General features: G+C 41.5%; 1 protein-coding gene across 7 annotated transcripts; it reads right to left on the bottom strand.

Annotated features, from left to right (window-relative positions):
* Nucleotides 1-339: 339 nt before the first annotated feature.
* pax6b (paired box 6b) lies at nt 340-23,322 on the bottom strand. 7 transcript variants are annotated; one of them, XM_061666331.1, is made up of 14 exons: nt 23,185-23,322; nt 16,684-16,903; nt 14,213-14,286; nt 13,948-14,001; nt 11,297-11,427; nt 10,989-11,024; nt 10,688-10,903; nt 10,363-10,528; nt 6,580-6,738; nt 5,391-5,473; nt 5,161-5,311; nt 3,103-3,215; nt 2,844-2,985; nt 340-668 (listed from the first exon to the last, which is right to left on the bottom strand). In XM_061666331.1, the coding sequence occupies exons 4-14, from the start codon at nt 13,958-13,960 to the stop codon at nt 583-585; spliced, it is 1,296 nt and encodes a 431-aa protein (XP_061522315.1). In that variant the 5' UTR covers nt 13,961-14,001; nt 14,213-14,286; nt 16,684-16,903; nt 23,185-23,322; the 3' UTR covers nt 340-582. The 7 variants fall into 7 exon arrangements, with proteins under 7 accessions (XP_061522315.1, XP_061522273.1, XP_061522297.1 ...); XM_061666289.1 differs by lacking the exon at nt 14,213-14,286 and adding an exon at nt 13,326-13,349; XM_061666313.1 differs by lacking the exons at nt 10,989-11,024; nt 14,213-14,286 and adding an exon at nt 13,326-13,349.
* Nucleotides 23,323-25,153: the final 1,831 nt, after the last annotated feature.

Below are 25,153 nucleotides of genomic sequence, written 5' to 3'. Positions count from 1 at the left end.
GTGTGTGCGTGTGTGTGTGCGCGCGTGTGTGTTTGACTGCAGCCTCTTCCTCGTGGGGACAATAAATACTTTTTCAAAGAGTCTTCCCTCCATTCATGATATGCAACAGCGTCCATGCACAGAGCGTCTGGATATAAGCACGTTCAAAGATAGTCATGGCAGAGTGTCGACAACATGGTTTCCTGGCAGTCCATCTATCAGCACTTGATCGTTCATATTCACATACAAATGGCCATTTACAAACACACCAGAAAGAAAAATAGGAAACAATGACTTGAAGTAGTAAAAAAAAAAAAAAAAAAAAAAAAAAAAAAAAAAAAAAAAAAAAAAAATGCAGTGTTTTTTTTTTTTTTTTTTGTTCCATAAAAAGGTAACACCGGGCACTTTTAAGGAGGTCCATTTGTCTTTTTCAATCCTGTCCTCATTTGAATGTGCCTGGAACTACACAAGTCCTCGTCCTCCTGTCCCGTGTATACGTGTTGGTGTCTGTGTGTGCGCGTGTGTGTGTGTGTGTGTGTGTGTGTGTACGACGAGGTCCACGTTGGAGGCCGTGGCGCTCACAAGGTGAAGTAGCTCTTCTCTCTACTGTAGTCGAGACCAGTACTGAGACATGTCAGGCTCGCTCCCTGGGACTTGCACTGGGACAGACACTCCAGGAGAGATGAGTCCTACGCACAAGACAAACAGGAGTCACTTTAAAAGAAAGGTACCATAACATAACAGACATACTAATCATATCATTATTATTAAAAACAAATGCAAATGGAAAGCAGCAACCCCCCCAAAACAGGGACATGGCCCATTTTGGACCACAAGCTTGGGAAGAAATATTGTCGAAACCCAAAGAAATGTAGGAGAATACATTGGCTAAAATGATATATAGTAATGTAGAGGATGTTCTTTTTTTTTCAGTTTCTCCATTTATTTCAATGGGGGAATATTGATGTTAAAAGTGTGTAACTATTTCAAAAACGTTAAATGTTTGGAATGCGAAAGCATGAATATCCTGAATGAGCTGAACATTTTGACATGGGAAAGGTTGGAATCGGTTGAGAAATGTGGGCGCAGTAAACCATAGAAAATTGTGGCATAAAAATAAAGACAATTGGTACCTAGAAATTAACAAAAATGCAGGTGATTTTTTTTTTTTTTTAATTATTAAACATAGCGACCCAAAGTTTGATGCAAATTTTGTGATTGTAGCTACTAGGGTAGTGGAAAAAAAAAAAATACAAAATTGGCTAACTCAGCTAAGTCGACCATGCAAAAATTTCTCCCTCCAGGCAAATGAAAAATATTAGTTACAGGATATTTGCACCGCCCGGAACATTTTGACCACTGTCCATGTTTAGCGCACAGGCATTTGTTGCAGACGAATGTACTGTTGGGCGAGTGAAAAACAGAGGACAGTCTGTAAGAGACTTGTAAGACACTATTAGATGTGGTACATATAACATGATGTATGAGTGTGCTGAATGGTAATGGTAAAATGGTCATCGCTAGCACGCTAATGCTAATCTTGAATGCTAACCGTTTAGCAAGAGCTAATTTTGTTGTCTCAAATTCTTTACAGACTTTATATCAGACAACACATGCGGTTTAAAGATAGAGGTCGAGCCCTCATTAATGAGAATAAAATGCATGTCAGTCGTAAAAAAGAAAGAAAGGATGACACATTTTGGAGGGGGGCGGCGATTACTCAAGTACTCAGCGAAATATGTATCGGAAAATGGATGATAAAAAGATTCGATAGTGACACCCCTAGTATCTACCCTGTACATAGCACTCTACAGGTTTATCTCAATTGATTAGAATAGTGTCAAAAGCTTAATTCAGTTTGGTAGTTCAATTCAAAAAGTGAAACTCATATTATCGAGATGCACTACACAGACTCAGAGTGATTTATTATTTGTTTTTAAATATATATGCATAATTTTGATGATCATAACAAAACAAAAACCCCAAATTCACCATCTCTAGAAACTAGACCATTGCATAACAAACAATCACTGAACAATACAAATGATTTTTAATGTACAAATTAGGCAGGAATTTGTCCTCTGAAAGTTATTTTTCCAAGTGTTTAATTAATCGATATAATGTATGAGTACTGAAATGAATGAACTTTTCTACCGTATTCTAATTTACTGAGCTGCACCTGTACTTCCTGGAGGCCACACCCCCCTGTGTGAACTGCATTCCTTCACCCAAAGTTGTTGCTCCATAAAATAACGTACAATTCATGACGATACCACCAAGGAAAATCGAATAAGTGTACACTATTGCTGTATGTGCAATGAAAAACAAGCTTAACACTTTTCGCCGATAAGGAAGACAACTTGGACCTACTGTTCATTTTAATCAGACAGTGACTATATTATTATATTATTACATATCTGCATAATACCCTGCGATTGACCGGCGACTATTCCAGGGTGTACCCTGCATCTCCCCCCCCCCCCCCCAAAGTCACCTTGCGGCGTGGTGTAAGCAGGTGAGTGTTCGTCGTGAAAGTGGAGGCCGCGCACACGTTGGCATTTAAACAGCGAGTACAAGCGCCAGTGAATCACGTTAATTAGCAATTTAGCACAGAGGAAATGTGCTTCTGCGCCATTAAGTGCTCGCGACTCGAAGTGGTTTATATATGGCTGCGTGTGGCCACCCCGCCCTTAATGGGCCGGAACTAAACTATAGGCTCAATCCAAAAGCAACTGAAATACACATGATGTAGTACCGCCTAATTAGAGAAGGTGGCGGATGACTGGCGCGGCGCCACGACGACTACTTCATTTTCCCCCGCCCGCCCCCGAGCATGCTGGGTAAACAATGAACTGTCTGCCTACCTGTTGAGGTGGTACCAGAAGCGGTCATTGATTGGCTGTTCATATGTGCCTGCATATGCGGGGGCGTGTATGTTTCGTAGCTGCGCCCGTTCACAGGCGGACTGGTAGGCAACATGCAGGAATAGGAGGAGGTCTGGCTGGGCTACAAGTAGACGGAAGGGGGAGAACGTGTACATTAGCTCAGTAGGCGGGTCTGATTGCACTCGATTGGCGGGCCAGTGAACACGTACTTGCACCACAAGTGTTTCTTTCCACTTACTTGCATAGGTAGATTGTTGGCCATGGTGAAGCTGGGCATCGGGGGCAGCGCACTGTAGGTGTTGGTGAGGGCTGAGTCGGCTCGGCCCAACATGGACCCCGAGGTGAACGACACTGGAGGGACAGGAGAGAATGACAATAATTTATGATCAATTGTACTTACTTACAAAATAAAACACACACACAGCGCGTGACCAGGGTTGCATGGGATACCGGTACTGGGAAAGTACAGCGATATCTCGCTGTCAAAAATGAAATGATACCGTGGATTTTTAGTTTGGCTTTCCGCTGTTTATTAGACACTCGGGTAAAATACGTACAATATTGTTATGTGGAAAGAACGAAAGCCAGACAAGCGTACTACTAGACTGTAGACGTAGCTTATTCAGCCTGAAGGCCCCTACATAATAACAGTCGAGAATGTAGACAGAAGTCCACAATATGTTACAACTCGCAGCTGAAGTTTACTGAATGAATCTGAATCTTAAAGCAAAGGCAATTAAACATTGTGCAGTATATTTAAGCACAAAAATGTTAATAAATAAAAAAAGGCTACTCCTCAAGAAAAGGCAATTATGTATCAATTGTCACTTTAAGACCTTTGAAAAAGATCGAACATGCGGACTCAGCGAAACACGGCATTAAAGGACCTATCTAATATTGCGAATATTGGCACCGATTCCACAATTTCTGAAATTAATAACCATGTCTGCAGGGAAAAAAAATCCTTCAAAATACACTTTGTAGTAATTTTAGGCTTGTATTCCGATGACATTTGTTTTTTTAGCCATATTTTGTCCTGCCCATATTTAGGTCAAAAGCTTGCCTGATTGACATCAGCCTTCTGAAGTCAGCAACAGAACGACGAACAGTATTTCCTAATACTAGTACGTATTCTCAGTTGCATCACAAATCGATACTCGATGTCACCACTTTGTCTGTTATGTTTACGGAATGTTAACCAATTCAAACAGGTGAAAATAGCTTGAAAACAAATCCTTTAAATAAACTTGGCCTATATCCGCGATCTGTGGAAGACTGCGGCACAATTTATATCCTATATTGAAAGTCTGGATGTTTTTTTTTTTAGACAACTACATGTGAAAATAATGAGGCTAGAAACATTTGAGTAGGCTTGTTTGGTTAAAATCGATCGCTGTCAGGCTTCATTGCAGAAGGAATCCGTATGAGCTAGATGGAGGTAAGTGTGTGCAGATTAATTTCTGCCTAATGCACGACTTCAGTCAGCTCATTGCAATGTTTATTGCGTCACTTTAAGACCTTTGAAAAAGAGTTTGGGAGGATGACCTAACACAGACATTTACTTTTGTGACGTTAAAGGCTTTTTGTACGGTCAATGGCGTCATGTGACCGTAGACTTTGATCAAGTAATATTTTCACAACGAAATTACAACAAACCCCAACCCTTCCCCCATAGCCTCGAAAATGGCTACGGATAGATTTGTGAAAAGATTTGGGCATACCTGTATGTTTCCGCCCAACAGCGGTATATAAAAGTCAGTGACACTATTCAGTCCTCCCTTGTCATTAAAGTTAAGACTTGAGTTTTGTTTATTGCGTTCACGTAAGATTAACAGTGGTGGGCTTATTTTAACACAGGTATGAAAAGACTATTAAACTATTTTTTTTTTTACACTTCAAAGTGAAATATTACAGTGCGATTCGGGAGGCACATGTAGGATGCAACTCATTACTCCGACATCATTAAAGTTGAGACTCGAGTGTTTTATTTATTTTACGTTTTAAAATTAACGGGGCTTTTTACACTTGAATGCCACTCAAGAACGTTGAAACTAATTCACTGCCAGTCCTCCATGTTGACATGGATATTTGAATTCAACAGCCGTCAATGGCAAGTGAATGAGTTTTAAAGTCAGATTTGTGTGAGCCACATCTGCGACACAACCCATTAACTTTGTCGTCATTAAACTTCAGGCTTGAGTGTTTTATTGGTTTTCTCTTGTAATATTAATAGTTTTTAACTTTTACAGGTGTAAAAAAAAAAAAAAAAAAAAAGGAGTTTTTTTTGTGGCCATACCAGGTGTGGTGGGCTGTGGGATGGCCTGGTACACGCTGGTGCTGAAGCTGCTGCTGATGGGAATGTGACTGGAGGAGTTGCTGGCCTGTCGACGCTGGTTGCGAAGCTTCTCCTCCCGCCTCCACTTTGCTCTCCTGTTGGAGAACCAGACCTGCGAGGGGAATGCGGCCTCTTAGTTAACACGGTTTATTTGAACAATGGCGAGGCAATGAAGCTAAACGGATGCTCACTTGTATTCTTGCTTCCGGGAGGTCAATTTTGGCCGCTAGTCTCTCTCGTGCAAACACGTCTGGATAATGAGTTCGTTCAAATTCTGCAATACAGACATGGGACATACTGTTAAGTTCATTATGTAATATTACAAATACAGCTTAAGAGACCAGAGCAAAAGTATTAGTTTCTCTGATTTTGCGATTTTTATGTTCATGTTTTAAAAACATGTTTAGTTTTATTCTATAAACTACTGATAACATAACTCCCAAATTGGAAATACAAATATTGTCATTTAGAGCAGTGATTCTCAAAGTGTGGTACGAGTGCCGCTAGTGGTACATGAAAGAATTACTAAGTACAGGTAATTTGTATTTTACTTTTTAGGACTATACATTTGCATTTCACCTTCAAGAATTGTTTTTAAACTTTTATTTAGGTACAATGTTTATTTAACTTCAACATGCAAAACATTGAATTTGAATCATTGTTTGAGTAGTTTTCTTTTTCTCCTGTATGCAACCGCAATGTTAATGTTCAAAGTGTGCATAATGTTACAGAGGCTTAGAATAATATTAAATATACTTTTTAGGTATAAAATCTCTGTCTCATTTTTGACAAACGCTTAGCCCTACTATGCTCCTGTATTTTAATGTTGCGCATGATGGTGATAATTGATGAGCTAAGTTTTTTTTTTTGTTTTTTGTTTTTTTTGGGTGGTGCTTGGTGCGACAATTTTGAGAATCACTGATTTAGAGCATTTATTCGAAGCTAATGTAAACTAGTCAAAATGTCGACAAAGGTCCAGTGTTTTTCTGGTCTCAATTTTTTTCCAGAGCAAAATTTTTACACACAAAAATTGTGTGTAACCACAATATTTTATTATTAACACTATCTAACAGTGTTGTAGGTTATATTCACAGTGCCCACTTCATAAGTTACATTCATAACATCCAATACAAAAACTTGTCAAAGTCTGCCCAGAGAAGGATAATTTAGCATAAACATTTTGATGAGAGGAATTTCTTTTTATATTATTGTGGTTGCATTGCAGATCTGTGTCTTAATATTTGCCCTCGTGTAGCTAACTAATGTACGCCAAATATTAGAAATGTTTGTCAGTATCATTCAGAACCGCTATAACAAACACATGTAATCGTTGTTGCCTTTGTGGAGCAGCATGTTATGTTCGGCGTATGACGTCCGCACCTTTCTCCAGCGCCTCGATCTGCTCCTGTGTGAAGGAGGTGCGGTTTCTCTGCAGCTTCCTCTTCAGCTGCAGGCGCATCTGAGTCTCCTCCGAGTCCTCGCCGTTAGAGCTGATGGAGTTTGTGTTTTCTCCAACGCCGTCTTGCGGCTGGCAGCCGTCTGCGGGGGAGGGGCGAATCGTTAGACGAAAGACAGAATATCCGAAGTCATTTCTAACTTATTGTCACAATAATCCATTTTTTAAAATGCCAATGCGCTTGCTAAAAAATAATACAATCTTTAAGTCTGTGTCGAGTCTCACTTCAGATCTCACACAAACATTCAAAAATGACTTCAAATCAAATTGAAATAACCTAATAGTTAAATTAAGGGTGTCTTTGATTGTAATTCTCACATCATGCCTGGTTTAGTTTAAAAGGAGTTTTAAAAATATATTGCAACTACATTGGAATGTCAAAAGTCGGGAAACCCTGACGCTGTAATTTTCGGGGCTGGGGGGGTGTCACACAAGAATTTGGTGAGAGAAATCTTGTGAGACCTCAGTTCAACAAGCAACTTTCTTTTTTGAATCAAATGATGATTCATTCTTCTCTGTGGCTTTTTCTATGGACTTTTGCAATACTGGGCCTCACCAGACCACATTTCAGCAAGCAGCAAAGGATTAACTCTGCCTGTGTGTGCGTTTATTTTTATTTGCCAACATTTATCTTAAAAAAAAAAAAAAAAAAGTACCAAGTGTTGAGAGAAGAAAAATATTTGGAGAGTTTTTTTTTTTTATCTGTAATTTTTTTACACTTGCAAAATATGAATGTAGATAAAGTGAGATGCCTTTCAGATGTGCGCTAAAGGTAGTATTTGTGGTATTTATTATTAACAGTGGTCAACTTCTTTTTACACACAATTAAGAATACTAAACCAAGGTTGCCCAACCTTTATTGAGCCAAAGCACACATTTTACATCAGAAAAAAAAATCTTACGGGACACCACCAAACAAAAATGTTTATACTGAATACTGAAATCATGATAATTCTATTTACTGGCCTGTTTAGCGATCATTTTGTTAAATGAATGTCAACAGGTGGATATACATATTTATTGACCTTCTGTCATTTAATGGAAGAGCACTGAATTGTTTTGCCTGTCGCTATATGCCAATGGCGTAGATAGAGGAACAAAGATATATAACGATTTTGGGACCAATTAAGTGAAATTGGATCATTTGCATCACAGAATGGATTGTTTCGGGTCTTTCATGTTTCACTGTATTGTTTATAAAATATTGTGGGAACAAGAACTGGGGGCGGGGGTTGTTCAACTTAACTCTGCCACAATGCCGCATGTTGTCAAAAGCTTAAAGAGAAATGTGTCAAGATGTGGCCGGCCTCTTTTCAGAGACATGTTTTAAAAAAAAAAAAAAAACACCAAACTCAGATGCACGACACCCCCACCCAACAGACTCAATGTTGGTTCCCATATGGTCGTCGGAATATCCATTGAGGTGACCACCAACTTTATTTTGAATAGCAGAGGAGGCTTTTCAGGCCGATACAATGGCTTCAGGAGTAAAGGGAAACCATTAAACTGTGGACACAGGCAGGGACGAGCAGCCAGTCCTGCCCGGTGGGTGTAATATATGTGAGGTTAGAGGGGGTCTATGACAAAAGGATTCTCTCCCACTGGAGCTGCACAGGCCGCAGTCTTTTTGCCATTGTGTCCGAGGGGAGAGCTTTGAGTCCAGTGTGTTAACCCTTATCCACTAGCATCATTAATCACGTCCACGCCACTCAGGATTTCTGTCCTCAATTGGAAACAAATGAGTGCGGAGAGAGCATGCAAGCCCACCCCCCTAAACACAACCATCTAAACTACTCCAAAATAAGGACAATCTATTCACCACCACGAGGAGGGCAAGACAGCCCCCCACCCTTAAAAAAAAAAAAAAAAAAAAAAAAAAAAAAAGGCTTATCGACTAATGTCTGTCCACTTGTTGGACATCATTATCACGTCGAGAGTGTGCAAACGTTCCTGCACATCAAATCAAATAAAAAGACGAAAAGTAGCATCGTCTACTAAAGATAATCCAAAAAAAAGGAAAAAGGGAGCTGAATGGGCGCCAGGCCCGGTGACGCTGCGACATGGGATGTGTTTTCTTTGCGCAAAAAAAAAAAAAAAAAAAGCGTCGGGAAATAAACGCATTCTTTAGTATCCCAATGTCTCAGCCAGTGAGGCGGAAAAGCAGCAGCACACACAAAAAAAAAAGCAGGAAGGGGGGGGGGGGGGGGGGGGAGGGAATAAAGATAGCGAAGCAATTGCGGCACCTTTCAGCCGCTGAAGGCCGATCAAAACATTCTTGAGAAAGCGCTTGAAAGTCAAAAAGAGACACTAACACATACAGAACGCTCCACAGGTCGTCTTATGTGCATTGAAAATGTATTTTATTATTACAACTACTAAGACGTGTTGGGCTTTTTATTTTTATTTGAACGATAGTATAGCCTATTAGTACTATTTCCGATTGTAATAGTTAATGCACATTTTCAGTCGCACGTGATTAAAATGTGGTAAGATGACGTAATTGTTCCCCCATTTTCCTCGAAAATAAACATATAATGTGTGTTACTTAAACACGTTTTAGTCATGTGCAACTGATTTATAGATTTGAGTCAAGTAAATTCAAAATACCTTTTAGGGTTTTGTTTGTGTTATTGTTTAGGTTTATTTGTTCTTTAACAGGTATTAGTACAGGTATTTATTTTATCATTCTTATTATTAGTAGTAGTAGTAACATTGCTATTTAGGGGTACTATTCATATTATTCGTAGCAGCGATGGATAATTACAACACGAATTTTCCTCTGCATTAAACCCATCACATTGATTCCAATTTAAGTGCGACTGCCGTGCTCAAGGGCACCTCGGGTCGGGGAGGGGGTACATGCGGGGTGGGGGTCGGGGGGGGGGGGGGTCGCAATCTAATTCATTACGTCATCCTTTTTGTCGCTCTGGTGAATCGAACAGGAGATCCTTTGTCACAGGCCGTATTCTACAAGCCACAAGTCAGTCCTCTTATTGTTTCTATTATAGAGCTTTTGAATAGACTATTATTATTATTATTATTATTATTATTATACATTACAAATATTCTAATAACGAATGCAACAAGTGGAAATACAAACTGCTATTTACAATCATCATCATCATCATATATCCACATATGTATATTAAAAGAGCAATAATGACAATAATGGCCGGTGGTTAATGTGATCGTTTCCGCTTTAATGCTCGTTAACAGCCGCGGCCCACGTGTCCAAATGACGCGCAAACAATTTAAGCAAATGATGACTTGCCGCGCCTCACTTGCGCCGCTTCCGCTTTTGGCCATAGAAGCTTTATTATTATTATTATTATTATTGTTATTATTATTTCGTTTTCATTTGAAGAGAGAGAGAGAGAGAGAGAGAGAGAGAGAGAGAGAGAGGCAGACAAAGGCATCTGCTAATGAGCAATTACACGTCGCGGGGGAGGAGTTGTTTTTTTTTTTTTCTTTCTCTCTTCTCTCTTCTCTCTTCTCTCTCTCCATCAGCCGTCATCGCGTGTGGACGGAAACATTCCTTTGTGCGCGCGCACCTCGCCGCTTGTCACGCACGTCCACGCCGGGGACAGTGGAAGCATTGAGGCCGCGTACACACACAGCCGGAAGCAGCGCAATAATAATAATAATAATAATAATAAAGTGCAGACTCTATGAAGGTGATCGTTTTATGCTGATGGGAGGGGGCTCACCTTGATTGGGCTGGCCCGGCACTGACGTTCCGGGGTACCAGCCGGGCCGGGTCCCCCAACTTCCTGTCTGACCGTTGAGCATCCTCAGCTTGTCATACATGCCATCTGCGCCCATCTGTTGCTTCTCACTCGCCAGGTTGCGCAGGACTCTGTTGATCGAGGACACCTGAACGGGAGGAGAAATTTGCGTCAAGTGTGCGCAACGCGAGCGCAGACCGACGCTCATTGGCCGCGCACTTTGCGCTGAGCGTGAAAATGCGAGTCACTGCGCCGCACCGACGCAGCAAAGGTCACCGGGTGGGCGATCGCGCGCGCGCGGGCTTACACTGGGTATGTTGTCGTTGGTGCAGATGCCCTCCGATAAAAGCCGGTCGCGGATCTCCCACGCGAAGATCGACGGACACTCGCGCTTGTACTGCGCGATCTTGGCGACCACCTCCGGCGTGGCGACCCGGGGCTTGCTGCCGCCGATGGCCCGCGGTCTTATGGAGCCCGTCTCATAGTAGCGGCCCAGGATCTTGCTCACGCAGCCGTTGGACACCTGGATGGAGATCAAAAGACACAATTCACATCCATTATTTAGGACTATCCGGGGAATGTTGTGATGGCGTTCAAGTCATGATCACCTTTTCACTGTCCACCACTTGGACTTCATCATGGGTCTATAAACACAGAAAATATGCCTTGAATGGTACATTAGGCATTTTCTACAATCAATCCTTGTTTTGTTTTGTTTTTTAAATTTAGAGCAGGCATGTCTTTTATCCTCTTCTCCTTTCTCCAGTGTCCAAAGAAAAGCCTAAGTTTGCGCATTGCTCGCACGTGCGCGCTTGCCTGCGTACAAGCGTGCTTTGTGGCTACAACGGGGGGAAAAAAACAATTCAAACGAAGAAATCCAGTAATGCGCCTAATTAATGAGGAGCGAGTGGCCCACCTGGAGTATCCGGGAGATGTCGCAGGGTCGAGCGCCGCTGTGGGCGAGTTCGACGATTTTCTGCCTGGTGGAGTCGGGCAGCGGTCTGCCGTTCACGAACACACCACCGAGCTGGTTGACGCCGCTGTGACCTGCGTGAGCAGACCACAGGCCAATTGCACCTTCTTCTTTTTTAATTTAAAAAAATAAATAAAAATTAAAAAAAAAAAAATGCACAGAACGGAAACCCCATCATTGATATGGTTGTAAATTATGATGCACGGTGTCTATATTGTGCGCGATTCTGCCTTAAAATTTTGTTATTTTTTTTTAAAAACAACAAAAAACATGCACAGCAATAAAAATTGTTGTCTTTCAAACAGCACAACAGCCTTTCAGCATAATAATCACATTTAATAAAAACTGCATTTGGATGTTAAAACAGCGCCACCGTTCTCCGTCGCTGACACGAAACTAAATGAAAATGATATTAAATAGGCTGTGGTATGAAAAGGTACAAGTCCCGAAACATGCAAAGCTCTCCATAAATAATGTTTTGAAAAAAAAAAAAAAAAAAAAAAGAAAAAAAGGGGGGCGGGGGGTGGAATCGGAAAGGATGGCCCGCAAACCTGAAGCCGAAAGGGAGCGCAGACTCCCGGGAGTGGCCGCCCCTGCGCGCCTGCCTGCCTGCCTGCTGCCTGCTGCCTTCCCCTGCGCTGCCCGCCGCTACATTGACTCCCGGAGCCAGGGCTCCTTAGCAATAAATAAGCTCCAAATATAGACGAGGGGGGGGGGGGGGACAAATATGATGAGCCTGGCTGACATTTGTCTTGAAAATAAAGCTCGCCGCACGTCAAAGTTTGATCTTAATTTCTGGGAATGGGCGGAAGTCGCCTCGGATCATGCGCGGCGAGGCTAATTGAAAAGATCAGTTGGAGCACTTTGTGGCGGCCGCGTCACTTTGTGACACGGCCGCCGCGCTGCGAAATCGCATCGTCACGACAAATCGGAGCATGATAAAAAACGAGCCTTTCTGTCTGCATTTGGATATCACTCAGACCCAATTGGACGCTACTCGTTTACCCTCCGAGGGGAGACTTTGGTTTTAAGGTGGCCTGAGGGGTTGGGGGGTTTGGAGGGGGGGGGGGGGGGGGGGGCTGCATGCGCGCGGTCACACAAACGAGGGCGCGCCTGGATTCTTAACATATTAAAAGTGACATGTAATGTTGTGTTTTTGTTTTTGTTTTTTTCCCCTTTTCCCCACCCTCCGTCCTCCCTATGCTCTTCGCATCCCTGTTTTGTATTTGACAACAAATGCACACTGCAGCCATGTTTGTGTGCTCGTTGAGAGGATCAAGAAGGGGGCCTCCATCCCCTTTTTGGGCCGCTACGTGTAATAATCTTCCGCCTTGCGTGGATGTGATTGATGCTAAATCCACTATCATCCCTCTTGCTCGTTGCTAATTCCAGGATTAGGTGGAATTATTAGACTTGTTAGGCCGCGTTACGGCTCCTTCGCCTCTGATTTATGAATGTTATATTTAGCATTAAAAACAAACACGAAAGAAAAAAAAACAATAGGAATCGATTAAAAAAAAAAAAAAAAAAAAAAAAAGCTGTCACATAGGAAGTCTTAATCACGCAAGGCTCAATTCCCTCAAGTGCCCGCTGGCCCCTTGTACTCTATTGCGGCAAAGCATATGGTGTCATTTTGGACGCACCCAGGAGTTATTAGGCACAAAAGACCACCGAGGCCAGCCGCGACCTCTGGACAACCCGTGGGCCCGTGGAAGACCCCTCCACCCCCCCCCCCCCCCCCCCCCCACCCCTTGCGGGACACATCACACACCAAAGCCATTTAGCTCCGAGCGTAAAAAACTAAAAAACAAACAAAAATAAAATAAGTGGATTATTACGCATACTCGAAACTCCTCACATTTCGCTAACTTTCGATGCCCCCTCACATCCAAACCGTCCTTTTTGCGCACACATTACAGCACAGACACGAGTGCATATGGAGGATGTAATGTAATAAAGTTATTGCACACACCTTCATCACAGATGTCATACACCTCTTGTCCAGCAGCAAGAGAGAAAACGTTCATGTTTAACCTTTTTTGTTTGTTTGTTTTGCTCTTGTTGTTTTCACCAGGTATTAGACAGCATTCAACGCACAAGGGCCTGATTTAAATAAAGGCGCAACTTCCGGTCTAGCCACGTGTGCTACGTTGTGTGTCTGTCGCACTCATTTGCATAAAGACATTATTTCTTCCTGCTCATGTTTCATGCAAGCATAGCTGCAGACAGCCTTAACGCTAATGCAGGCGCCTGTGCAATTATTTAATAGCAACTCAGGCAGAAAGAAAATATCCCAACCCCCACGTTTTCCATCTCTTGTTATTAACTTGTTCAATAATATTTTCATTGCAAAAAATAAAATAAAAAATGAATTAACAGCATGAAATGGCTGTCAAATAAGTGACAATACACCTTCCTAATGTCAGTCATGCAAATCGTGGCCTATAATACATTTCCTCCTCCTCCTCCTTTTTTTTTTTTTTTTTTTTTTTTTTTTTTAAAACATAACGTCACCTTGGGTTACTTCTGTCATGCAAACACTCACAATTAAAACAGCAAATAAAGAATTTAATTTGTTTTTTTTTTAAACTTACTGTTCTGCATCATTGAGGCTACGCCAGACTCCCACGTGGCTTGGTTGTGGTACTCTAAGCGTCACAGGGGAAATCATAAAAACAGGTTAGCAACAAATAATTAAAACAAAAATAAACACACACACACACAAAAATATATATATTTTTTAAATAAACATTTTTTTTTAAATCATCTCGTTCGTTAATTTTAATTGTTTATTGTATTTAGTGCAGTTTAGCATCCTGGTTTGTGTTGTATGTTTGTATTTTTGTATTTTAAACTTGCCTGGAAACAGAGTTGACTGTCCACTGTATTACAATTTAGTCAATCATCTGCCGTTTTCACTACTTAATGCCTCCCTATAGGACAGAGCAAAACAAGACATTAGCACAGCCCAAGCTATACTGATGTACTTCAAAGTGTCACACCTTCAGTTGCAGTTGCTCTCATGTTTATGGGAAAAGCACTCCTATTTGATTATTGTACATTACCCCCCCCCCCCCCAACCTCTCCCCCCAGTTTCACCAACTAATATTTTTTAACATCGGAGGTCAATGGATAACAAAGATATTTAAATATACAACTGTCGTCCAAATTATTTAAAAATGTTTTGAGAACACAACTTTTGATTGTAATATCTTTTTGCGTCAGATAATGCACATTATTTCCAGGCTTTCGCAGACCACTTAAAGTGATGTGACGGGCCCAATTCGGCCCAAAGGTCTTGAGTTTGACACCCTTTGGGCTTATATATATATTTCTATTTGTTTTCTAACTTAATTCCACCCCTAAAGTGTACAGTGCTGGAAAAGAAAGAGTTCAGGCGGGAGGGGGGGGGGGGGTGTCCAGTCTTCAACAATGCACCCCCACCCCCGCCCACCACTCATAGGCTCCCTCAAACCGGGGGCGACAGCTCGGCCCGGGCCGCGAGAAACACGCACAGCTTCCCCACTAAACACACCAACAAGTTCACATTAATACAAAGAGCCGGAGGCACGCATCCCACCCCCTTCGGGACCATTCACTCACTCACACACACACATTCTCTCACACACATTCAAACACACACATACGACCGTGACCCCGGTGCCGCCAGTGTGTGAATGCTGTTTTTGTTTAGTGTTTCTTTTTTTTCTCTTTTTCCCCCCCCCCCTTCAATTAGGAGAAACAGAATTATTTCTTGCTGTTCAATATTTGGTGGTGCTCGTTTGGTGGCGGTTGTAAAGCGCGTCCAGAAGACACAAGAGCGCAGTAGGGCGCTCAATTGGGAAAAGACAAATGCATTAGAAGAAGCGTTTCAATTGAAGGGGGGGGGGGGGGATAAAAAAAAAAAAAAAGAAAGAAAAGTAGGAGCGGGGGCAGTGAGGGGGAAGTGTTTTTCATGCAGAGTTGTGTTGTGGTCACGAATAAAATGGCCTAATAGCAGGCTGTGTTTTGGGGGGCCTAAGTGTGCACTTGCTCGGTCATTAATCACATTCAAAATTCCATCACACTCAACAAGCACGTTTAAAATGACGCAAATGGAAAAAAAATACCTCATAATGTCAACAACAACAACAACAACAACAACAAAAAAAAGAAAAGAACTAGGAACATGATTTTAGGTGACAGTGCAGCACGGCACTTTGCAGTTTAAGTAGCTTTTAAGCTTGTATGGCGCATGTGGTTAATCATTTATTTAAGGTCGAAAGCTCAAACGTTGTTGTTCCCGGGGTTAACTATACCATCTAATCTGCATTTCTTTTGCTGCGGTAATCCGGAACAACAATGTCTTAATTCCATATGCTTATTCTCTCTGTCTCACACACACAGACAGACACACGCGCGCGCACACACACACACACACACACAAACACACACACACACACACGCACACAAAAAGTGCATGCACGCAGGCCTCACTTGCTTTTTTGGAAAGTTGTAAACTATGACACACTGTTTTTACAAGCAGGTGCCTCCTGTAAAAAAAAAAATATATATACAAATACAAAAAAAATAATCAAATTGCGGAGGCAGCCATTTTAGTATAAAATTAAATTACATTTTGCTGCCTTTTTTAGTGATATTATATTTATTATTATAAATTATAGCACTTATTAGGCAGTTTCCCCCTTAATAAAACGCACATTTGAGGGCAATTATTAACAATTAAGTTAGTGAAGTCGTAGCAGCTACTTTTATGTATTTTTGGACTTGAATGATTTCACGGCCGCATAAATATAGTTGGCTGATGACGTGTGATAACGCTGTCAGCTTTACTATTTTGGGTGCTAATTTGCATTACAAATTGTACATTTCATTGAAATTTCCAACTTGCTCGGATATTAATTAGATTTGTAGATGAAAAGATTTTGAGGGATTTTGTTGTTGTTGTTTTTAATGAGTCAAAACGGGGGTCTTTTTTTTTCTGCAAGAAGCTTCTTGGCTGACTGGGCGGCATGAATCAATCTGACGCCTTTGCCCAACGGGTCATTGCGCCCAATTCTCCACGATGATCACTGGCCTGGCACAACGTGACTTTTTTTATACTCCCTTATAAATACGACAAAATGGAGCCTGTTAAGTTGGCATAAAAATATTAAATAGGAGATTCCTTGATCTTATTTTAAAAAAAAAACAACAACAACAACAACGCCAAAATAACTGCACCAGAAACCCCACAATCTATAAACTAAATGACTATTAGAAATAACACTACATATTAAAAATAAATATAAACATGCATTTAGGAGTGAGGAAGACAAAAACAATCTCACCTTTTTGGGGCATCCTGTCGCAGTCAAAACCAAACTATGCAGCCTGTTTGTCCACGGCCCACACAGAGAAAGAAAAAAAAAATAAATAAGGGGGCAAAACACCCACGATGATGACCGATCTTCTCTCGTGGAATTGAAGCAGAAAGGGGTCGGGCGGAGAAAAAAATATATAGTTTCCAAAAAGGGCGCTGAAGAGGAGAAGGAGACGGAGGGGATATCCCTGCGAAGGAGACAGAGATTGACAGTGAACTCAGATGTCAGAACGCAGCGAGTTTGGCGTGGATGTGCGCTGGCGTGGGAGAGAGCGAATGAGAGAGTGGGGAAGCGAGAGAGAGAGAGAGAGAGAGAGAGAGAGAGAGAGAGAGAGAGAGGGGGGAGGGGAAGGGGGGAGTCATGGAAGAAGGAGGAGGAAGTGGGTTGGGGGGGTAAGAGAAAGAATGAACACACCTATGCTCATTGGAGAAGGGAGAACAAGTGTATTAATGTATATGTGCTCCTTCCTCCTGCTCCGCCGCTCTTCACTGGCCCATTAGCGCGACCCGACCTCTGTCATCATCACCCCCACATAAACAGCGACCCACCCCACCGCAGACCCTCCCCCCACCCGTGCACCACAGCCAAAAAGCGGGAAACTGGGCCGAGTCACAGCCAGAGAAAAGAGGAGAAAAAAAGAGAGAGGGAGTGTGCCCCCCCGCCCCGCTCCCTCCATTCCCACAACCCTCGCGAACCCCTCTCATCAGACCCGTGCATGCAAATGGACTGTTGCGTTCACTTCCTGAATATTGCAAAAATAAATAAATAAATACATCAATAAATAAATACAAATGAATGAATTTATTAAAAAAGGGGAGTGCTACACTGCTTAAGCATTAGACTGGATTGGGTCCACGTAGGGAGAGTGATCATCATCATCATCCTATATAACAATAGTGAATTAAGGTACTGCTGTATTTTTAATATACAACTATGTGGATATAAGTATTGATCCTATAGACTGTGTGGGGGGAATAATAATAATAATAATAATAATCAAGGAAGTTGTGATTTACCAAAGCAATAGTGAACAGAATACAGATGAACAATGTATGGGGAACTACAAACATCACGTTGATTAAATACACTGTGTAAGTATTGCACAGAGCACATGCATCGAGCACATTAAGTACACTAAGTGACATCATGGAGCAGTGACAGCCTTCCAATTAGGGGGCGTAAGTGCCTCACTCAAGAGTTGCCCCCAAACCCCCCCCCCCCCAACACTATACTTCCTGTTGTTTGGAAGGCCTCAAAATATTAAGATGAAGAGCTGTTACTGTTGTTTTTTTGTTGTTGTTGTTGTTTTTTAGCACGAATTAGACCAAAATGCGACTTTAGCATGTAAACTATATCACGGAAGTGAACACATATTGTCTATATTGAACCATATTTGATATATATATAATATATATATATATATATATATATATATATATATATATATATATATACATATAAACTATATTGTCCATGAATTGACACCCCAGTCAGATAAAAACAGTGACAGCTGGTGGGAGGACATAAGAAAAGTATAATCAACTGCTTGGTTAAAATGCAATCATGTATGTTTTAGTCGTATTTTATATGACTTTTAATTGTTTTACTGTCATCAATTTTGACAGTTGACTTAACTATTTATTGACTCATTCAATTCGTATGATACATTTAAAGTATTTGATGTCTTAATTTAATGTATTGCTCATTTTAATTGAATTAATTTATTTTACATTTTATTTACGTATTTTTTTTTAACTGTTAAGGCACGTTCACATGTACACTCTAAAGAATAAAGGTGCATCAAAGGTCTTCTATTGCACTCCTGGTTCTATACAGCACCACTGTGCACAAGTGGGGTGCTTTGAGGTTCATTACTGTTTCTTATTTAAAAATGTAATGGTTCTATGCAGCACCCGTGATTCTATATAACAATGGAGTAATTAGGAATTAGGAATAGGAATTATTTGGTTCTCATTTGATGAAATATACTGTATTACCTTTGTCTTAATGGCTCGTTTTATAAAGAACTACACAGAATGGCTGCTAAATATTACAATACCCAAAAGTGATTTCCCTATATGCGTACAAGTCAATATGTAGAAACTGTATTTTTGTTTAAATTTCTGAAATTTTTCATTTTGAATTTTAAAAATTGACGAAAAACTTTACTACTTTGATCCGCACTTAATCTGTAACGTCACCTTTATTATTATAATAATTAAAAAAAATATATATATATATATATATATATATATATAATTTAAAAAAAAAGTTTTCCCTGCAGGAAAAAAACTTCATAATTCACATCTGATGAATATGGGGCATTTTTAATATTTTTTTAAGACTCCTTCCCAGTGCAAAAAAATAAAATAAAATAAAATAAAATAATACATACAGTACATGTATATCCACCACGTGCTTTTGTTGACTCTTTTGGGTATCAACGCCCCCCCCCCCCCCCCCCCCTGTCAACAAGAGGACCCGTGCGTAAAGAGCGCAGCCTTTAGGCAAGCTCGGCTGCTTTTTATGGACACATTTGCGCGGCAAAGGCCGACGTCACTCCGGCGGCCTGACGTACAGCAAATAGCACGCGTAAATAAAAAGTGGAGCAAATGAGTGTGTAGCCATGGCCACACGCTCCCCGATAATGAAACGGCGCTGGGTGAATGGCAGCCTTATTAGGGCACACCTCAACGCACCCCAAAAGCAACCCCTCTGCGCCCAAAATGGCGGAGGGGGCAAAAAGGAAGAGTTGCATGATGGAAAAAGGGGGTGCGTAAAAGGGCAAAGCGTATACAGGAGGGGGAAGGGAGAAAATGTTCCTTTTGGAAAGGGGGGCTGCCGTGATGAAATGAAGTCATGGAGGCCTACACTTGACTTTCTTTGACATGTGAAAAAGTGGGAGAAGTCAGAGCTCATCAATAAAACACTTTGGGAGTGAAAGAGGGCTCCCTAACAACCATCACATTCCGGACTGGGCCCTCAATGAGGAGACAAACGACCCTGCCAGAGAAAGAGGGAGTGACAGAGTCAGTGAGAGAGAGAGAGAGAGAGAGAGAGAGAGAGAGAGAGAGAGAGAGAGAGAGAGAGCGATCGGGTTTTGCCTGAATGGGGGCCCTCCTCTGTGGGCCGGCGAGATAATGAGCTGAGAGGAGCGGCTCAAAACTGTCACTGTGAGGGTCCCGCAGCGAGGAACAACACTTTGGCCAATTCTCCTTCATCAAACAAGCCGTAAACTAAACGAGCACATTCATGGTGCTTCTTTCCTTTTGCTGCCTTGTTTCTCCTCACTCGGGCTGGTGGCTCAAACTGCGAGCGCGCGCACCCCTCCTCTCCTGCACGTGCAGCCATGAGGAACTCTCATATTGGACGGTGCAAACCTGCATGAATGATCTGTACCATAGCACTATATGTATATCAGGGTTGGGAACGTTTAGTTAAGAAAGAAAGAAAAGAAAGAAAAGAAAGAAAAGAAAGAAAAGTGCTCTGAGGGCCTTGCTAAATTTTAGAGGATGCTGACTGAACAAACGCTTCTAATGAGCATATGTGTTCAATGGTTTTATAGTATAAAGTACAAAGTATAGCTAACCTTAAATATATATATATATATATATATATATATATATATATAGCAGTAAATATAGCTATTTATTGTTTTCTTTTTGGCATTGGAATCAGTCAAACCACCAGGTGCCCCAATTAGAGCAAATAGAGAGATAATAGATTCAAAATGTTTTGTTTTGGTTTTTTTTTCTTCCTTACGACAACTTGAATGCGGGGGAGATTGTAATATTACCACTGAAACATTTGAAAAACACACTGAAGGTTTGCTTGGAATTGGACTGGATTTTAAATAGACTAGCTTGTTGGACTTCAGTTTTCCCGGCTAGACCAGGGGTGGGGTACCTACGGCTCGGGGGCCACATACGGGCCCAACATGCATTTCTAAAAACAGAGACACTCAAATATATCAAAATATAATCATCATGAATATTTCCATGTTTCCATGAATTTATTATGGCCCTACAGAGGATGTAATAAAAACTGAAATGGTTGGTCAACCTAGAAAAAGGCACGTAAATACATAAAAACTATATCGGCAGGTGCGATTTGTACAAACAAAAATTGACAAAACACTATTTAAAAAAACTATTCTTAAATGGTTTTTACAGTGACAGAACACATCTTCATCTTTTGCTCCATAAGGAACGTTTTGAACACTGTTTTGTGTGGACTATAAGATACTGTCAGAGAACTATTGCTTCAACAATATATTTGGAATTGCACTGCATCGTACAGAATTGATGCAAATATTTGAAACCTTCACGATCTAGCTAATATGGAATGTTTTACTCCAAATAGCATTCACAATATGCACTACATCACTGCGGTTCTGCACGATACATTACATGTTTCTGGTATTTGATACCTTGTTGGTGCTGAATATCAGAAATGTCCCTTCCTACAAAATAGAACAAACTGTTAAATGAACTGAACATTAAGACAGAGGTTGTGAAACAGAATCACATTATATTGTACATGTGTCCAGCGAACAAAGATGCTCAGATGTAGTCGCCATTGCGTTTCATCTTCTGATGTCAAGACTCATCTAAAAACAATAATAGTCTGCCTTCGCGGAGCAAAGTGTTATTGCGGCTCAGTGGTCACAGGCTGCAGCTGTCAAAAACTCACCCCTCTATTAACCTTCCTCCCTGACAAAGACACACATACAATCCCAGATGAGTGTGTCAAGTAGTTTTCTTTGGAAACAATACCTGATGTTATTGATTTCTCCTGGTTAAGCTGTAAATCCGCCCCGACGGCTAATTCCTTGTCTCCTCTCTCTCTCTCTCTCTCTCTCTCTGTGTTTCTCTCCAGAGATCTTGCATGCCAATAGGCCCGCCGCCTGCTTTGCACAGTGGGAGCATAATATTTCCTACATGTACTGAGGTAAGTTGGTGGGCAGCAAATAGAGAGCAGAGGGGCGGTGGGTGGGGTGGGGGGTGGGGGGTTCTTGTATGGGCTGATGTTGGGAAAGCAATTAGCCCAATTCGGATTTGCAGCAACTAATGTCAGGCCTTGAAAAGAAAGCCTAATCTGGGCGCTATCCCCCACCCCACCCGCCACCACCCCCCACCCCGCGGGCAATGTACTTTTTGGGCCCCCATCTGGAAACCTTTTAAACAGACACACAAAAAATAAAAACATACCCACAAAAAAAAGAAAAAGGAAGAAGAAAAATAAAAGAGCAGGAAGATGGAGTGGAAAAAGAATGACATTGTTTCGGGGATGTCGTATAGTACGTACATGGCGCTGGTCATTGTAACCTTAATTGGTGTTGTTTGAACCTTTTGCAGGGTTCGTTGAAAACTTTACAGCAGAAATTATTTTCCAGCGCCATAATCGAAATGAAAGAATGAAAAGGCAATTGGGGAAAGTCTCATGAATATCAACAATAAAATAAAATGATAATGCTAGAAGCAACGACGTTTCGCAAATATTTTACTTTCAAACCAATATATGCAATTTACTATGACAATTGTATTGTTACTACGGTTATTAATATGATAATTTTTTTAAGGCAGATAATGGATGGGAGGAGTCAACGTTTTAACAAAAGAGGTTTTAAATGTCGTATTTATATATATAATGATCACGATATAATTATGAATGTGATTATTTTTATTAACTAATAAAACACTCCAATAAATTCAAGAGGGTCAACTTGGGAAATATTCATTTAAACGTGTGTGTTTGCTCCAATGGCCTGTCACTCATGGCACTGTTACATTTGTGAATTCAGTGGCGCTTTCGTGAGGGCATCTGCTCCTTAACGACGACGACTAATAAGGTTTCAGCAACCAAATTCACCCCAAAAAAAATATAAAAAATTGCCTGATAGTGAGACTATGGGCGGAATTTCTGCTTGATTAGAGTGGATGAACAGGACAACAACAATTGTACGTTGGAATTATGATTGTTATTAATTATTATTATTATCATCACCTAAAAACAAATATAGTGTCTCCACAGAAGCCGTCTAATGGCAAAATGCATGAGTGGTGCTAATGTTGTCACAGCACCGGCTCGCCACGCGTGACAGGAGAAAACGCTGAAGTAACTTGACAAACTCTCACACTCGAACACACTAATACCGGCCGGACCTGCTTACAGCTGCGATAGTAGACCCAACTGGCTTATGTAGACCTTCCGTATTGCTGTTGAGGTTTGCTCTGGTGCACGTGTCATTTGGGATGCACAAGCGTGATGTTTTGAATGTTTGGTTTTTCAGGTTGAAGCTACACGCCAATGAGCTCGCTTTTTTTTTAATGCAAAATAATAATCATACTTTTTTTTTTTTTTTTTTAAGTCCCAAATATGATTTAAGTGGACGTAAAAGGTACGCGTGAAAGGGAGATTAAAAAAAAAAAAAAAAAAAAAGTAACTTGAAAGTAGAGTTCAACTCACCGGATGACAAGCAGCACAAGTGTCCGGGCGATATCCCGTCCGTGTTTTTCCACCCTCCCGGGTTCTTTCACCCGCGGATCCCCGATAGAACAAACGCGTCCTGGCTTTAGATCCGTGGCCGAGTGGAAATGTCACTGAGAGTGAGTGGCGAGGTGGGAGGGGAGGGGGTAAAAAAAAGAAAAAAAAAAAGTGCGCTTGTTAGCAGCAACTTTCTCGTCACCATCAGGCCGAGCTCTCCTGCGATTGGCTGCGGCGGAGCGTCTACGTCACCTCTGGGCCGGGACGCCTGCAGAAAATGGGGGAGTGCGTGCTCCACTGGGGGTGAGGGGGGGGTCCCGTGGGCGGGTCCCTGCACGAATCACTCTGCTGGAACAACTTGGGATATTGAGTGGGTTTCACGCCACACATCAAAAGTGTTTATGTGCTCAATTTTCGTGCGTGGCTTAAAAGCACACGGGCAAGGAATACATTTTTTACAGATTTTGTTAGAAGCTATCGTGACGTAGATAAGAAAAGGCTCATAATATACACTTTGTATAATAATAATCATAATAATAATAATAATAATTCATTAAGGGAAAACAAAGTCCACCATTGTTAATTGTAATTTATAAGACATCATAATCTTGAAAGCTCGTACATCTAAAGATTTACCAAGACTTTTAAGAATGTGGTAGAATGTACAATCTATCACACAATATTTAAACAGTACACACACATAGCAGCCTACACACACATTGTACACACACACACGCGCACACACACAGAGACACACACATGTCGGATAAATTCCTATTCTTTCCATCTATCACACTAAGTATAAAACACCTGTAGGACGTATATATTTGTATGTTTGCGCAGTATTTAAAAAAATAAAATAAAATGTGTATCATGTAAACTAGAGACAGAGAGAGAGAGAGAGAGAGAGATTGATATACAGAGATAGGTGCAGAGATATACAGGTAGACAGAACGATAGCTAGATAGATAGACAGATAGTGATACAGATTGATAGATACATACAAAGATAGAGCGATATAGAGAGATAGTGAGGAAGCGATTGATAGAGGCAGACACATAGAGAGACGGACATATATATATATATATATATATATATATATATATATATATATATATATATATATATATATAAGAGAGAGAGAGAGAGAAATCGAGAGAGTGAGAGAAAAAAGAAAGAAACAGACAGACAGACACTTGGGGAAATGAAATTGCCACAGCAGTAATACGTCCGCACTGTTCATACGCTTATTCTTCCCATCTAAATGAGTCTACTCGCATTTGCGCATGCTCAGTATGCAACAGGTGTGGACAGTAGGGGTGTCATTATAAACAAGGCTTACAGGTGCGTTCGGTGTATTCCCCCCCCCCCCCCCCACACAACTTTTTTTTTCTTTTTTGCCTTTATGCGTGCATCTCCATAAAACGGTCCGATAATAGGGCCCTGGCTTTTAGCGAGGAAGGCTAAAAGCCTCGCGAGCGTCTTTCACAAGCTTACGTGTTTTGTGTCAATTTGTACAAGGTGGCGTGTAAACGGACAACCGTGACGACCGCCCGTCTCCCAGGGAGAGGACACACACAGGTACGGGCCGGTCAGGTCTGGTCTGCCTGCTCCATTATTATTTGGAGACACGTCCATTAGGAGCGGCGGTACCGTGCAACGCAGCAGGGTGCTCGACATCCGCGCTGGAAACCGCACGGGCCGCCCCCGCCCTTTGCTTATCAGGCTGTCAATAAACAGAGACGGGCTGCAGCGGTGGAAGCCAGGTGCTGCCTTTCCCTGCAGCCCCCCCCCCCCCCCCCCCCCACGCTCTCCATGAGCTGATCAGGCGTGAACGCAAATCTGTCCGCTGCCATTCTCCCTCGGCCGTCACCACGATGAACACCGCCACCCCTCCCTGAAACCACGCGTGCACTGATTGTTTTATGGGAAATGGGCCTTTACGGTTACT

The sequence above is a fragment of the Phycodurus eques genome, chromosome 2, assembly GCF_024500275.1.
Source record: "Phycodurus eques isolate BA_2022a chromosome 2, UOR_Pequ_1.1, whole genome shotgun sequence".
NCBI lineage: Eukaryota > Metazoa > Chordata > Actinopteri > Syngnathiformes > Syngnathidae > Phycodurus > Phycodurus eques.
This window is presented reverse-complemented; position numbering and strand designations above follow the sequence as displayed.